The following is a 13,748-nucleotide window of genomic DNA, read 5'->3' as shown; positions in this document are numbered from 1 at the left end:
TTGGAAACTAGCCCTTTATCTGATATGTCACTTGCAAATATCTTCTCCCATTCTGTAGGTTGTCTTTGAGTTTTGTTGACTGTATCCTTACCATGAAAGCTAAAGCAATGTCTGTACTACCAAAAGAAAAAAAGTTAAAAGCTTGAAAAGGTAGGAATGAATATTTGCAAACAATATTACAGAATTTGTGCTAGTGGGCTAGAAAATGAAGGACTTTTGTTTATCAGTGGAGAAAGGGACAAATGATAACAAATAATTTACGTAAAAAGCAAAATGCTTCTCCAGTAAACGTCTGGAAAGATGCCACACTGCATCAACTGAAGAAATGGCAATCTGGAGACGTTGTAATAAGTAAGTGAAAAAATCTATTTGCAGAAAATTATTTATGTGATTGCAAATTTTTAAAAGTATGTATCTGTAGCCACGTAAGTACACAAATATTTTAAGGTAGGTGTACACACTACCTAAACAGAAACACCTCTGGAAAATGTGCACCAATCTATTTACGTTGGATATCTTGGATACCTGTGAGTTGGAGTGAGGGGATCATATAGATGGAAGGTGCAGAATGATTTCATTTTTTAAGTATACATTTTTAATGTTTAGCATTTTGCAATTAGGCAAATTTGTTGAGGGGAACACTTGAAAATATCTAATAACCAATTCACAAGAAAAGTTCACATGTATTTACCATGTTATGAAAATGTTCCCATGATACTGCTTAATAAACAAATACAAACTTCAGCTTTTGATTTGACAGTTTATCTGTATATGTGTGTGTTTCTGTCTTACCCTTCCCTTACCCCAAATGTTCACGCTCTCCTGTGCAGAGTTTTCTTCACCTCTCCCAGGGACTGAATTTTCTCTCTCAGGGCATGGAGATCCAGAAAGGGATTGTGGACAGAGTAGAACATTCCAAAGGGAGTGGAAAATTCCAGAAAGTTCTGGCTAATGCACCGGAGCCCAAGCGCCTCCCTCCTTCTTTCTGCCTTGCAAAGCCCTCTGGTCGGAGACTTTCAGAGCTACACTTCTGGCTCTGACCACTACACTGACTGTATTTTTTTGTTGTTGTTGTAAAGGAAAAGGCACGATTTGTTTAATTCTACTCTCATTACAGTGACCCACCAAACTCTGTTTGCTATGTCCTTTATAGTTTCCAGGTCTGCTATGTGTGTGTGTTTTGCTTTTGGCTGGTGTGTGTGTGTGTGTGTGTGTGTGTGCGCGCGCGCGTGTGTGTTTGCTTGCTATTATCTCTCTGGAATGAGGTGGAGACGATGCCAGCCATGTAATTATTTTCAGAATATTCTGTTATTTTGCTCTAACTTTAAAAAAAAAATCCCAATATTGAAGCAAGAATTTAGCTAGGCTACGTATGCATGGACATGTCACCGCCATTCTGTGGAGCTCAGTTGCAGTTTCTGTTTCTCCAAGTAGCATCTGAATGACCCCAAACAAGCTCTGGCACCTCATTAAACCTCAAGAAACCTCGAAAAGCTGGTGACTGTGATATCAGAGTCCCCTTGTTAAGGAATACATGACAGAGCAGATGCAATGTAACAAGTCCAGAGTCTGGCCTACAGCTGGCACTCAGAGTTCTCTGGGTTCACAGAATGAGGGAACAAGATGTATTGCAGTGGATACAGAGTCTGGCATACAGAGTCCCCTGTGTTTGTAGCTATAAGTACCTGGGTCCGGTCCCACCCCTCCTGACTCTAGTTGGCCTTTTCTGCAGGGCAGATTCAGTTGGAAACAGTTCCCTGGTAGGCTGGTAGCAAACTCAGGGGACAGTAATTATAAGAAATAAAGTCGCCTCGGGCGCCTGAGGCTGTCTTCTCCATGCCTTTGAGGAAGGGACTTCCCGTAAGGACTCCATCTTGCTTGTGTGGCGCTGACAAAGGGGTTCGGGACCTCCCCTCCCCTTCCTCAGCAGCCGTCGTTGATCTCCAAACCTCCAGCTCCAGACCCCACAGACTCTCTTCACAAGCAAACCGGGAGGACATTGGTGACGGATCACTGCCTTCAGTCCACACCATGGGTGAGTTGGTCAGCATGAGGCCTTGGTCTCAGATCCCCAGAGGGTATGAGGGGTTCTGGGCCCCTTCCCAAACCACATCACCCCACAGGACACCCAGCCAACCCCCTTTTAGAGGAAGGGTGGAGTGGCCCAAGCTGACTATTCTCCACTCTCTTGAAATGGGCTAAGTGGGCCCTGACGTTCCCATCCTGGTTCCATTCCACATGGAAAACTTCCCCTCCTATGGAAGTGGTCATGGCTGAGGTGAATTTTCTTCACTGGTTGAGGGGATAGACCTGATTTATGTGGTCTTCACAGGTCCAGAGTTTGGAGAGTGGGGAGGGTCTCCTAGGTTGGCAGGGTAGGAGGCAAATGGGAGGGGGTGTTGGTATAAATTAACATTCTCTGGATGCCTGCTAGAGGCTGGGGACAGGCAGAGCACCCACCATTACCCTTGACTCTTACATAAACTATTCAGGGTAGACTGTATTACCCCCATAGAAGTTTCTTGAGGTTTGTTTTATAACCCAGCATATGACCTCTTCTGGAATGTCCCACGTGTAGTGGTTATGTGCCCTGTTCCACGCCAATTAAGTGAATTTGTTAGTTTACTTAATTCTCATTTTAAAATCTCCACCTAGTGGAATTTATGTCTGCCATTTTATAGGTCACTCAAGGAGGTGTGCTAATGTTTCCCACTGTAATGGTGAATTTATCCATTTCTCCTTTTACTGTGATCACTTGCTTTGCACGTTTTGGCTCTGTGTTAAGACATGCACACAAATTTAGAATTTTGTACTAATGGCTTCTTTTTACATTGAAACTTTTATAATAATGAAACATCCCTCTTTTCTCTAGCAATGCTTTCCCCCCTTGAATTAATACCTTTCCCTTTAGTAATATGGTTACACCAGCTTGCAGTACGTTAGTGTGTAAATGGTACACATTTTGCCTTGTTTTAGTTTTATTTTCAAATTTTCTAGACAATTAAACTTTGCATGTGTCTCTTTTAAGGAGCATTTGATGGAATTTTTTTTCTAGGTTCATAATATCTGGTTTTCTATTTGGAATATCCAGTCTGAAACTTTTAATGTAAATATAGGTATAACTTGATTTCTATACAGCGTGTTAACTGCACATTTATTTCTGCCTGTTGTAAGGCCCTTTTCCTCTCCTTTCCTTGAAATTATTTAGTATTTTTTTAGAGGGAAAGAGAGGTGGGGAGGGGCAGGGGAGAGGGAGAGAGAGAGAGAATGGCTCTCTCTGAGATCATGACCTGAGCCAAAATCAAGAGTCGCACCCTTGGGGCACCTGGGTGGCTCAGTCAGTTAAGCCACGACTCTTGGTTGCAGCTCACATCTTGATCTTGGGGTCATGATATCAGGGTTTTGAGAGAGAGCCCCGCCTTGGGTTCCATGCTCAGCGTGGACTCTGCTCGAGATGATCTCCCTTTCCTTCTCACTCTGCCCCTCCCCTCACCCCTCCTCTTTCTCTCTGTCTGTCTCTCTGTCTCTGTCTCTGTCTCTCTCTCTCTCATGAATAAATAATAAAATCTTTAAAAAAAATTGGACCACTTAACCAACTAAGCCACCCAGGCACCCCTATATTAGTATTAAATTGTTACCTTATTTGGCCGGACAGTTAAACATTCTCATAGTATTTACCCTTAATACCATAATGTACTTTTTTGCCTTTTCACGGTCTGATGTAAATTACTTCTTTAAAGCTCTTCATTCAGACAGTGAAGGAACGTTGAAACACTTTGATTCCACTCACACCCTCCCAAGGTATTGCCATGAATTTTAATTCTATGTATATTTAAACCCCTAGAAGAAATTAGCCTCATGGTGCTATATAGTCGATACTCATTTAGACTTGCCTACATACTCACAAATGCCATTCATTAGTCTTTCTTTCCTGCATCTCTGTGCCTCCACGTGGGATCATATTTCTTCTGCCTGAAGGAGAACCTTTAATATTTCTTTTAGTCTGAGTCTTCTGGTCACAAATTTTCCCAGTTTTGCTACATTAACATCATTGTGAAATGTACATCTTTCCTTTAGGAATGTTTTTCCTTAAAGCATACTTTGTCTCCTCTTAGTATTGTTATACTGACTTGATTATCCCGTTACTTTGGGAAGGTTCTCAAGCAAGATCTCTTCAAATGCCACTTCTCCACATTTCCCTCTCCTTCATTCTTGGACTCAAATGAAGCATGTGTTAGATATGCCCACTACATCTCATTTAATTCTCTCCTCTCTCTTCTGGTATTATCCATATGATGTCTCTCCAGGCTATTCTGGATATTTTCATTAAATCTAACTTTCACTTCTCTAATTCTTTCTTCAGGTGGGAACTCACCCTTGACCCTTGAACCATAACACCAAACTTTCAGGGTGGATTTTGTTATCCCCCAAGGCAGAGGAGGGAACTGTGAATTAGAGGTGCTAGGCAACTTGTCCCAGGTCACCTAGCCTGAAAAGGGCAGAGCAGGGGGCTAACATCACAGATGAAACCCTAGGCCCAACCCCTTTCCTCTGTGCTCGATTTCTTCGTGGCTGCAAACGCTCCCCACGTCTCATCCTCCCAGGAAAGGGAACCACAGTGAAGTTTTTCAACCTTTTTGGCACTGTGCCCTATTTTGTTTTTGGATGATAAAAGTCAGTGATATTTCTTCATTAGCCATGGTATCTCCCCAGAACCTTTTGTGGCATTTGGGACCATTGACGTGTTGTTCTCAATTTCAGGGCATAATAACGTAGGTAACTCCTTGCAAAGAAGAGCAAGATGCTGGAGTATTTACCGAAGGAGATATAACAACTGGTCTGAACAAGTCAGTTCTGGCATTTGTCCTTCACCCCACCAGCAGCAAGATGGAGATCCAGCAACAAATGGCACTCACATGAGCACCCGAGTAAGATAGTAAGTGACCAGTCAGCATAGCTGAAATGTACCAGCCAGTGGAATATATAGCCTTGTAGTTGAATACATCAGTCTCTTCTCCAACCTGGAAGAGTGAAGAATGATAGAATCAGGATAATGATTGAGCAAACTTTATTGTACCCTGGGATCAGTTGGAAAATGTGTAATAGAAGTCTTTCTGAGCACATGTAGACTACTTTCTTCTTTCCACTTGCCCACAGCACTCCCTATGCCATTCCACCGTGTCATTGGAGAGGCAATTTTCAGAAACAAGACCAAGTCCAAGCTAACATGGAGGGAGAGCAAAAGCCTCCAGAGAGAAAAATGAAGGGGGAGAGGCAGGATGAGACCTCGGGGAGCTGGTTCAAGATCATAGTGAGTGTCTTGGCAAAAGGGGCCTAATATGCAGAAGAAGGTGAACAGAGGGAATTGTGTTGGACTCATGTAGAGATGCTGGGTACTTTTCTGGGGCAGAGGAGTGGGTAAGCAGTCTTTTTATTAACAGGAGTTAACATCCTAGATCAAGTAAGGGCAGACTCAGAGAAGCAATATAAAGGGAACAGACTGACTACAGGGAGAATCCGGTAGGTTGTCTAAGAGCAGAGGAGACTACAGCCAGGGAGATGGAGCAACTCCACACCGGAAGGCTCAGTTTAGCTCTAGCTGAATGTGGGAGGAGGTTGAGTCTCTGGTGTCCCCTTTGGAGAGGCAGGCTAAGGCACCCTGCCCTGAGCTAGGATCACTTGGAACTTTATAAAAGGAAGTACATGTTAAACATCTTAAGTTGATTATTTGAAGAAAAGCGTTTGAATGGAAAGGAAATCCATGTCTGGTACAAACGTTTGCAATAATGGATAATGTCCTATCAGAAGAAATTATTTTAAAGTTTTAAAGCCCCCCCCCCAAAAAATGTATGAAACAAAGACAATGGTCTTCCCTAACCTTCTCTTAACCTTGGACTCCATTGTGTCAATCTCTTCTCCCATCTCTGCCTCCTAGATTCCATTCGGCATCAAATATGAAGAGACGTGGCTGCTGAATCTGATTCAGGGACAATGCAGTGTCCCCTTCACCCCAGTTGAAGTAAGAGAAGACAGTGAGGCAGATGAGAAGAAACAGGGCAGATGAGCAGTGTCTTGGGTCTCATATTCTCTTTCTCTTGCCATTCTCCCTATAGTTTCACTATGAGAAAATGCAGGCCCAGTTCTTTGTTGAGAATGCCAGCATTGCCTTTGCATTGAAGAGTGTCAACGGGAAGATCTGGGATGAGAATAATGAAACGGTGCGTGCCAAGGGCATGACTGTAGCTAGTTGGGGGCAGGAGGGCAAGAGAGGGGTAAGGTCTTGCGTGTTCCCAAGGCTCAGGTTTCCTGGTACTTACCCAGCCCCTCTTGTGTTCCCTACAGGTCTCTGTCTTTGTCTACCCCTCTGACGCACCCCACTCTGTGCAGAAGGAGCTGATGTCAGAAAAGGTGGAGCAGACAAAGGTAATGCAGACTCAAGACTAGTTGTGCATCCACATCCAGACCCACATCTTCTTCCCACACCTATTGCCCCCATCTCCACCTCAAACTCAGAGCCACTGACCCCATCTCTAACTCTGCAGCTGACCATGAACAAATGATACGTAGTTTCCCAGCAACCTCTTAAGAGCCAGAGAGTCCCCTATGCCTCTGGTATGCCCACAGCAGTAATTCTAGGGCATGTGAGGGCAGAGGGGTCTGCCTGGGAAGGAGACATAGGGATGGTAACGTGGGGAGGGGTTGGAGCTAGAGCTGTACCAGCCGGGCTTCTCCTCAGCCTTCTGATTGCCTCCTCTGGGCTTCTCGGAGACTTGATCACCCATGATATTGCAATGGTACTGAATCCTAGAAACAGCATGGCTGCCTCCCTGCAGACCCATGGAAAGAACATTTCCAAGGTGAGGACTCAGGCCCAGTGCTGAGACTGATGGTGAAGTGGGAGAGGTTAGGTAGAAGAGGCCCATTGGCCCCAGATATTCCCCGTTGGGGTCCTCACTCTAACTTTTTCCTCATCATAGCTTTTGCCCTTGAACCCAAGCAACAAGAAGCCTTACCAGCGGGATGGCCCATCCAGCATTATGCAGAATGCCTCCAGTATCAAGCCCTTGAACAGTGAGGTGAGGTGTGGTACCCAGATCCCTCTTTGAAAGGAAGGCAGGAGTGCTCATGGAGTGGTGACAAGAGTCAGGAAGTGGACTTGTTGGAAAAGGGAAGGGTTGCGGGTGCAGGATCATCCTGGCCATCTTTCTCTGCTCCATGTGTTTCCTCCCCATAATTATAGGTGAAGTCCGCAGGGGAGTTGGACAAGAGCAAAAGCCTGCAGCCAGAAGAGATGAGTGCCAACAGAAGCTCCCTGTGCACCGCTTTTCCTGATAAATCAACCAACATAAGGTCAGTTGTACACTATGTCACCCCATGGGACTCTGAACTATGCCTTATGGTGCCTGTTTGGAGGAGGCAGCAGCTCCGTTCCTTTGCGGGGGGGGGGGGGGACCAGAGGCCCTATGCTCTCCTCCCTCTGTCCCTCACCTGTGCTTAGAGGTCTCCTTCCCTTCCTCTGACCTGCTCACCTGTTTGTCTGGTCTGGGATCTGTTTGCAGGCTATCTGCACACAGTTTTCTCTAGCGTGCCCTCTGCAAAGTGTGATCCATGAAGCAGGGCTCCCCTTCCTCACTAGGACCAGAATGACCACCTTGAACCACATGCTGTGACCTGGACAGAGAAGGGCCCTCTAGCCCAGAGCCTCATGCTGAGACAGGCCTTCCAACTCCCTCCTGAGACAGCGTTTCCCTCCCTTGTTTTGAGAGGGAGCCTCCTTTCCTTGAACCAAATGTATTGCCCGCCCCCCCCCCCCAACCCGCCCAATCTCAGGCAGCCACGATGGCTTTCCTGCCCCATGCTGAGGGCTGAGGTCCTGGGGAGCTGTTCCCTGAGGTCCTGTTCCTCTGGCCCAAAGCCAAGATCTGGTCCCTCCCTGGGAGACACCAGGGTTCCCTGAGTCAGGGGGCCAGAAGTGGGTGACTGCCAGTGAGCCGAGGGCTTTCCTGAAGCAGGGATGGAAGGCAGAGGGCAGAAGTGCTTGAGGAGAATGAAGGACAGGCCTCTCAGAGGCACTTCCCCCTCCCCTCCTTCCACACATCTCATCAACCCGACTGGTCCTTCAGGGGAGCCCTGGGGATCCCGACATTGGTATAATCCCTCAGGCTAGGAACCAACTGAGACAGGCACAGGTGCACAGGGGCCATCAGGAGGGAAAGCAGGGATCATAAGAGGAGGCCACAGAACCTCAGCCGTGCTGACCTGGGGCTTGACCCTCTACTCCTTCTGGGACAGGTCTCCTGCCCCTATGGTTGCCTTGTTCCCCATGCCCAGCTTGGATTTAGCTCACACAGGTGACAAAGTTTCAATCAGCATCCAATGGGCCCCCAGCCCAACACCTGCATGTTTTCCATTCCTACTTTGGGTGCTAGGGCCAGCCAGGGCAGATGAAGGAAAAGGCTGCAGCCATGGGGCCATTTCCTCCTTCTCTCTTCCTTCCTGACCCCTGCCACCATGGTAGAGCTTCTTTCCCTTCCCTTTGCTTTGCTTTCTCTTCCTCTTAGTCTCTGGTTCCCCTATGTCTCTCTCGCCTTTCTCCTCCTACCCTCTCCCCCTCGTCTGTCTTTATCTCCCTCCCTCTCCCTCCCTGCCTCCTGGTTCTTGCCTCACTCACTCCCATGCCCCAGCATCCTGGGCTATCCCTTGGTGGTGGTGGTGGTGGGGTCATAGTGCTGCAGAATGCTGGACCCCTAGTGAGGTAGCAGAGTCCTGGGCGCCCACCCCATTCCCTCTTCTCTCTGGTGCCTTCGGTAGGGATCTGAAGGAAAGAAGGGAGGCAGGGAGGGGAATTCAGCCCTGGAGCCTGAGCTCCAAATGTTGCTTCTGGTGGCACTGGAGAAGGCAGTCAGGGCAGTCTAGGTGGGAGCCGCCCAGGGGGATAGAGAGGGAGGAGGGGGTGGGGTGGAGAAATGGAATCAGAGAGGAGGGGAAGAGAGTGTGTGCTTTCCCTATAGGTCAATCCACAGTGGAGGTGCCAAGGGCCCCGGAAGGCTGGGACACTGTGGTGTAGGTGGGACATACTGGGCTGTGAGTCAGGTGTAAGTGTGCTTGCTCCTATGACGAAGGACACTTGCAAAGAAAGTCTCACTAACTTTTCTATTTTGTCTGGATTTATGCAGCTCCATCCTGGAATTGTTTCCCAAGTTATTATGCCTGGTAGGTGTATTCCTTGATCATTGACTTCTCTACTGGCACGGATGCTTCCCACAACCTGCCCTGAAGCCATTTAGGTCTTGCAGAAGTTACAATTTTCATGACCCTTAGACCGTGGGATTCGCGTGGGAACCCGACAAGGGCTCCAGATATCCTTCAACCACGTTCTCCACAGGCATCAGGGACCTCAAGACGATGATCCCAAATGTAGTCTTGCCCATGTAATTTCAAGGGCCATTTTACACCTGGCCTCTGACCCTCACCCTCTCTGGGGCCCATCCTTTCCATGATTGTCCAGTACCAGCTCCTGGTCTACACTGCCCACTTCCTCTTTTCCTTTTCCCAGGATAGCCAGGAGTCGCCTTCACCAACCAGCATTGGTATTGCAGCTCACAAGAAGTTACCAACCTGCAAGGTGAGAAGGGTGGATCAAGCAGGGTTTTGGGTGGTGCGTGAGGAAGGGGTATCAGCCATGGTCCTGAGGACCATTGTGATTTCAGGGAAGCTTCTTTGGATCTGATGCACTGAAGAGTCTAATCCTGCAATTCCTACTGCAGTAAGTACTCCTGGGAATCTGGGGAAGGTGATGGCTAGGATGGGTGAGGTCACTCAAGCTCAGGACTGCTGACTGGGTCTTGAAATCTCATTTGGGGTCTAGACCACAAAGATAGACTATCCTCATTGCCACCCCCCATCCCCCCGCAGGTACTACTTGATCTACGACTCTGGAGACCGTCAGGGTCTCCTCAGTGCCTACCACGATGAGGCCTGCTTCTCCCTGACCACTCCCTTCAACCCCAAGGACCCAGCCCTGTGAGTAGCAAAACTCAGACTCTGCTCCTGGGCCCTGTGGCTCCCCAGCAGACACAGGGCAGCTCCTGGAAACACTCACACTGGCCAGACCACCACCTCTTGCTCCCTTTTCTCTCCTAGAAGCAGCTTGTGTGAATACTTCAAGGAGAGCAGGAATTTGAAGAAACTTAAGGACCCCTGTGCGTGTGTGATGGGGAATACTGGACAGGGAAAGGGGGTGTGAGGAGATAATTATAAGGTCCCGGGTGTGGCAACCCCTGACCTTTGCTCCCTTCTCCTCTCTTCATAGCCCTGCGTGTTCAGCTGCTGAAGCAAACAAAGTGTGACATCGTGCGCTCCCTCTGTGTGCTGCCCAAAACTCAGCATGACCTCAGCTTCTTCGTGGTGGACATGTGGTTCCAGACGGTGAGCATCAGTCTCCTCCCTTGGGCAACCCCAGAAAGCCACAGGTGGGTAGAAAGTTTAGGTGACTTAGCACCTGGGCTCTTCTCTTTCAGGAGATGATGATCTGCTTCTCCGTCAATGGGGTGTTCAAGGAAGGTGCGTGTGTGTAGAACCTCCTCCCCAGATGCCCCCACTGCTCTCCCCACTGCTAGCTGGGCTCCCTCTCAGAACTCTCCCAGCTTTTCTGGTGCCTTCCCTCCCCTTCCTATTCCTGCTATGTTCTCCCATCTCCACTCTGCCCTCAAATCATCCCGGTCTGAACTAGGTCTGTGCCTGTCTGCCCCACATAGTCTGGGCATTAGGGACACAGTCTGTGGAGTTTGACGGCTCTCATCCTAGATCCTTACTCTGTGACCTTGGGTTCTTAACCTATAAGTTTCCTCATTTGCTAATGGAGCTAATGATGCCTATCTCTTGAGCAGCTGTGAAAAGTGCATCAAATGCACTTGATAGGGTCTCTGTCACTGGTAGAGTCCCTGTCACAGGGAATAGATTGCCTTCCCCATCCAGAACACCTTGACTCCCCAGAGAACAAGTGTCCCCTTCAGCATGAATATCAACTCAGACCCTGACTGGGGAATGCTGTGTGAGTATGTAAACATGTGGGATGCTAAGGGGGTATTGTTGTGTGTTGCTGAAGTGGAAGGAATGTCTCAGGATTCTGTTCGCGCCTTCACCCGGACCTTCATCGCTACCCCTGTCAGCAATTACAGGTGAGTGCTTTGTTGTGGGTGTAACACCCAGTTCAGTATGAGTTCAGGGGTATGGGAATGGGGAGGTACAGTCTTTGGGGTGTTCTCAATATTGTGAAAAACCATCAGGTACATCCAAGGAATCATGTCTCCTAGTGATTAAGAGCATTGGCTCTGAAATCAGATTATGGGTTCTTTCCCTGATCCCCACACTCACTAGCTTTGTGACCTTTGTCAAGTCACATGATCTCTTTGTGACACAGTGTCTTCCTCTGAAAATGGAGATTAGACCGTCCACTCCTTGGCAGGTGTGTTCGGTAAATATGGACGTAAAATTGTCCGTGGTTTGGGGATAAACCTATAAATGTAGTGAAATTGGTTAGACAATCTCTCTAAAGGGTGAAGGAAAAATAGAGGTACCGGCCAAGGAACCTGAGTGGCGTGCCCAGTAAGGGTATGGAAAGAATCTGGTTTCTGAGTGGCAGTGGGAGCAGGATCGTTGTTGGGGTGTGGGTTTGTCTATCTGTCCAGTTTCTAAGGTCCCATTTTTTTCCTTCAGCCTGTGCATCGTGAATGATGAGCTGTTTGTGAGGGACGCCAGCCCCAAGGAAACCCAGAGCACATTCTCTATCCCAGTGCCCACACACTCCTGCAGTTCCTGGCCCACCCTCTGCCAGAAGCAGCAGGAAGTGGTACAGACTTTCTCCACTCAGTCTGGGATGAATCTCCAGTGGCTTCAGAAGTGAGTGTTGGGGGTGCATGGGGATAGGAGGGAGCTGGGAGGAACCAAGATTGAATCATGTCAACTTGCAGGTAATTTGTTTTGCTCATTTATTTCACTAATTATCACCCTGAACATTATCCTTTCATTACTTATAAGCTGAGCTCTTCCTTCCTTCCTTCCTTCCTTCCTTCCTTCCTTCCTTCCTTCCTTCCTTCCTTCCTTCTTTCCTTCCTTCCTAGCTAGCTTCATTTTGTTTGTTGTTTTACTTTCCTAAATCCATGAACCTGTGCCTTTATTGACAAACATTTTGGTTTCAGGAGTTTTTCCCAGTGCTCACTGTGCCACAGGGTTCATTCCATTGCCTACATTGTGATAAATGTGGTGGCATGTTTCTTTTGCATAGGTTGGGAAATGGTACTGTGCAGTTAGATTGTGTCTGCTTTAGTTTTAATGGATATCACCTATGCTTTCTCCACACTAGGTAACTTCATGACAGCCAGTGGGACTACACAGGTTCTCACTTGGCCCAAGGTGAGGCTGAGGAATTCAGGCCAAATGAGCCGAAACTGGGTGGCCTGGGGATGAAACTCAGGGCTCCTGGCTCTGCTGATCTCCCAACTCCTTCTCTTCACTTCCCTCCAGGCCAAGCACACAATCCCAAAGGAGGCCCTCACCCAGACTCATCCAGGATCCTGAGAACGCAGCCCTGACAAGAAACTCTTGGATGTAGTCATCTTCATCCTCATCTTCATCATCTTTGTTGTCTTTTTTCTGTAGCCTGAGTTAGTTGACTGAGTGGGAGGTTTGCTTGGGGCTGGGAAGCCAACGTTTAACTGACACTAATCCGCTCAAAGATCAGTTGTGTAGGGATCCCTGGGTGGCGCAGCGGTTTGGCGCCTGCCTTTGGCCCAGGGCGCGATCCTGGAGACCCGGGATCGAATCCCACGTCGGGCTTCCGATGCATGGAGCTTGCTTCTCTCTCTGCCTGTGTCTCTGCCCCTCTCTCTCTCTCTCTCTCTGTGACTATCATGAATAAATAAATAAAATCTAAAAAAAAAAAAAAAAAGATCAGTTGTGTATTTTCCCACTCAGGATCCTTGATTCTCTGCTTAATAAATAGTGACATAGCATGTTATGTTGAATCTATGCAAAATCCATTCGAGGCCTGTATTTTGATCACTGGTCCACAGAGAAAGAAAAGGAGAGTCAAAGAGGCTCAGTGACTCTTGGAAAACAGTAAGGGTAGAGGCTCAAAAACTGGACCTCTCTAACGCCCAGGCTATGTGTGTGTCCTGTGGCTGTGTGGCTACCACAGTGGGGCATGTTCTCTCTCACTCTGTCATACCTGGGGATGCTTTTCTGTGCCCCTAGTGTATTAGTCAAATAGTTTTAGGCAGAGAACACTATTCCTTCTTAGCCATACAAATCTATTCAAATTTAGCAACAATCCATTTGGGGAAAAACAGCAGTAAAGAGCACAAGAGAACCTGAGGAGAAAAGACTTGTCTTCATATATTACTGACATTGACACATAAAGACATAAGTAGAGAGAAAGGAAACTGATACTAAAATTATTAATAAGATCATTAGGAATACTCAAGATATTTATTTAATCCATCCAATCACAATAACCTAGAAAAGTATACCTTCAAATGTTTAGACAATGTACTAAATGAGAAAATAAAGCTGAGCTGGAGACTGGTCTCTTCCCAATGTTTTAGTCAGATTATTTTTATACTGCAGTTATATTAGTTTCTTAGCCATATACAGATATTGAAAAGAAACCTGTTTGAATAAAAACTACATTAGAAAGCACATGAAAAACATTTTAACAATAAATTCTTCTCATGCATACCTGATTTAAA

At 47.2% G+C, this 13,748-nt stretch overlaps 1 protein-coding gene across 4 annotated transcripts; it reads left to right on the top strand.

The window, feature by feature from the left end:
• Positions 1–310: 310 nt before the first annotated feature.
• LOC119868495 (nuclear RNA export factor 3-like) lies at positions 311–12,862 on the top strand. Of its 4 annotated transcripts, XM_038587948.1 has the most exons (19): positions 1,627–2,035; positions 4,762–4,936; positions 5,158–5,311; positions 5,936–6,019; positions 6,114–6,218; positions 6,343–6,423; positions 6,978–7,076; positions 7,241–7,350; positions 9,177–9,213; positions 9,557–9,625; positions 9,711–9,766; positions 9,916–10,023; positions 10,144–10,202; positions 10,313–10,428; positions 10,521–10,563; positions 11,108–11,180; positions 11,719–11,901; positions 12,365–12,414; positions 12,526–12,862. In XM_038587948.1, the coding sequence occupies exons 1-18, from the start codon at positions 1,837–1,839 to the stop codon at positions 12,366–12,368; spliced, it is 1,755 nt and encodes a 584-aa protein (XP_038443876.1). In that variant the 5' UTR covers positions 1,627–1,836; the 3' UTR covers positions 12,369–12,414; positions 12,526–12,862. The 4 variants fall into 4 exon arrangements, with proteins under 4 accessions (XP_038443877.1, XP_038443876.1, XP_038443878.1 ...); XM_038587949.1 differs by lacking the exons at positions 12,365–12,414; positions 12,526–12,862 and adding an exon at positions 311–351 and having other exon boundaries at positions 1,956–2,035; positions 11,719–12,009; XM_038587950.1 differs by lacking the exons at positions 12,365–12,414; positions 12,526–12,862 and having other exon boundaries at positions 1,628–1,860; positions 1,956–2,035; positions 11,719–12,009.
• Positions 12,863–13,748: the final 886 nt, after the last annotated feature.

This window comes from Canis lupus, chromosome X, assembly GCF_011100685.1.
Source record: "Canis lupus familiaris isolate Mischka breed German Shepherd chromosome X, alternate assembly UU_Cfam_GSD_1.0, whole genome shotgun sequence".
NCBI classification, from domain to species: Eukaryota; Metazoa; Chordata; class Mammalia; order Carnivora; family Canidae; genus Canis; species Canis lupus.
Note: the sequence above shows the minus strand (reverse complement) of the source record. Positions and strands in the feature narration are given on the sequence as shown.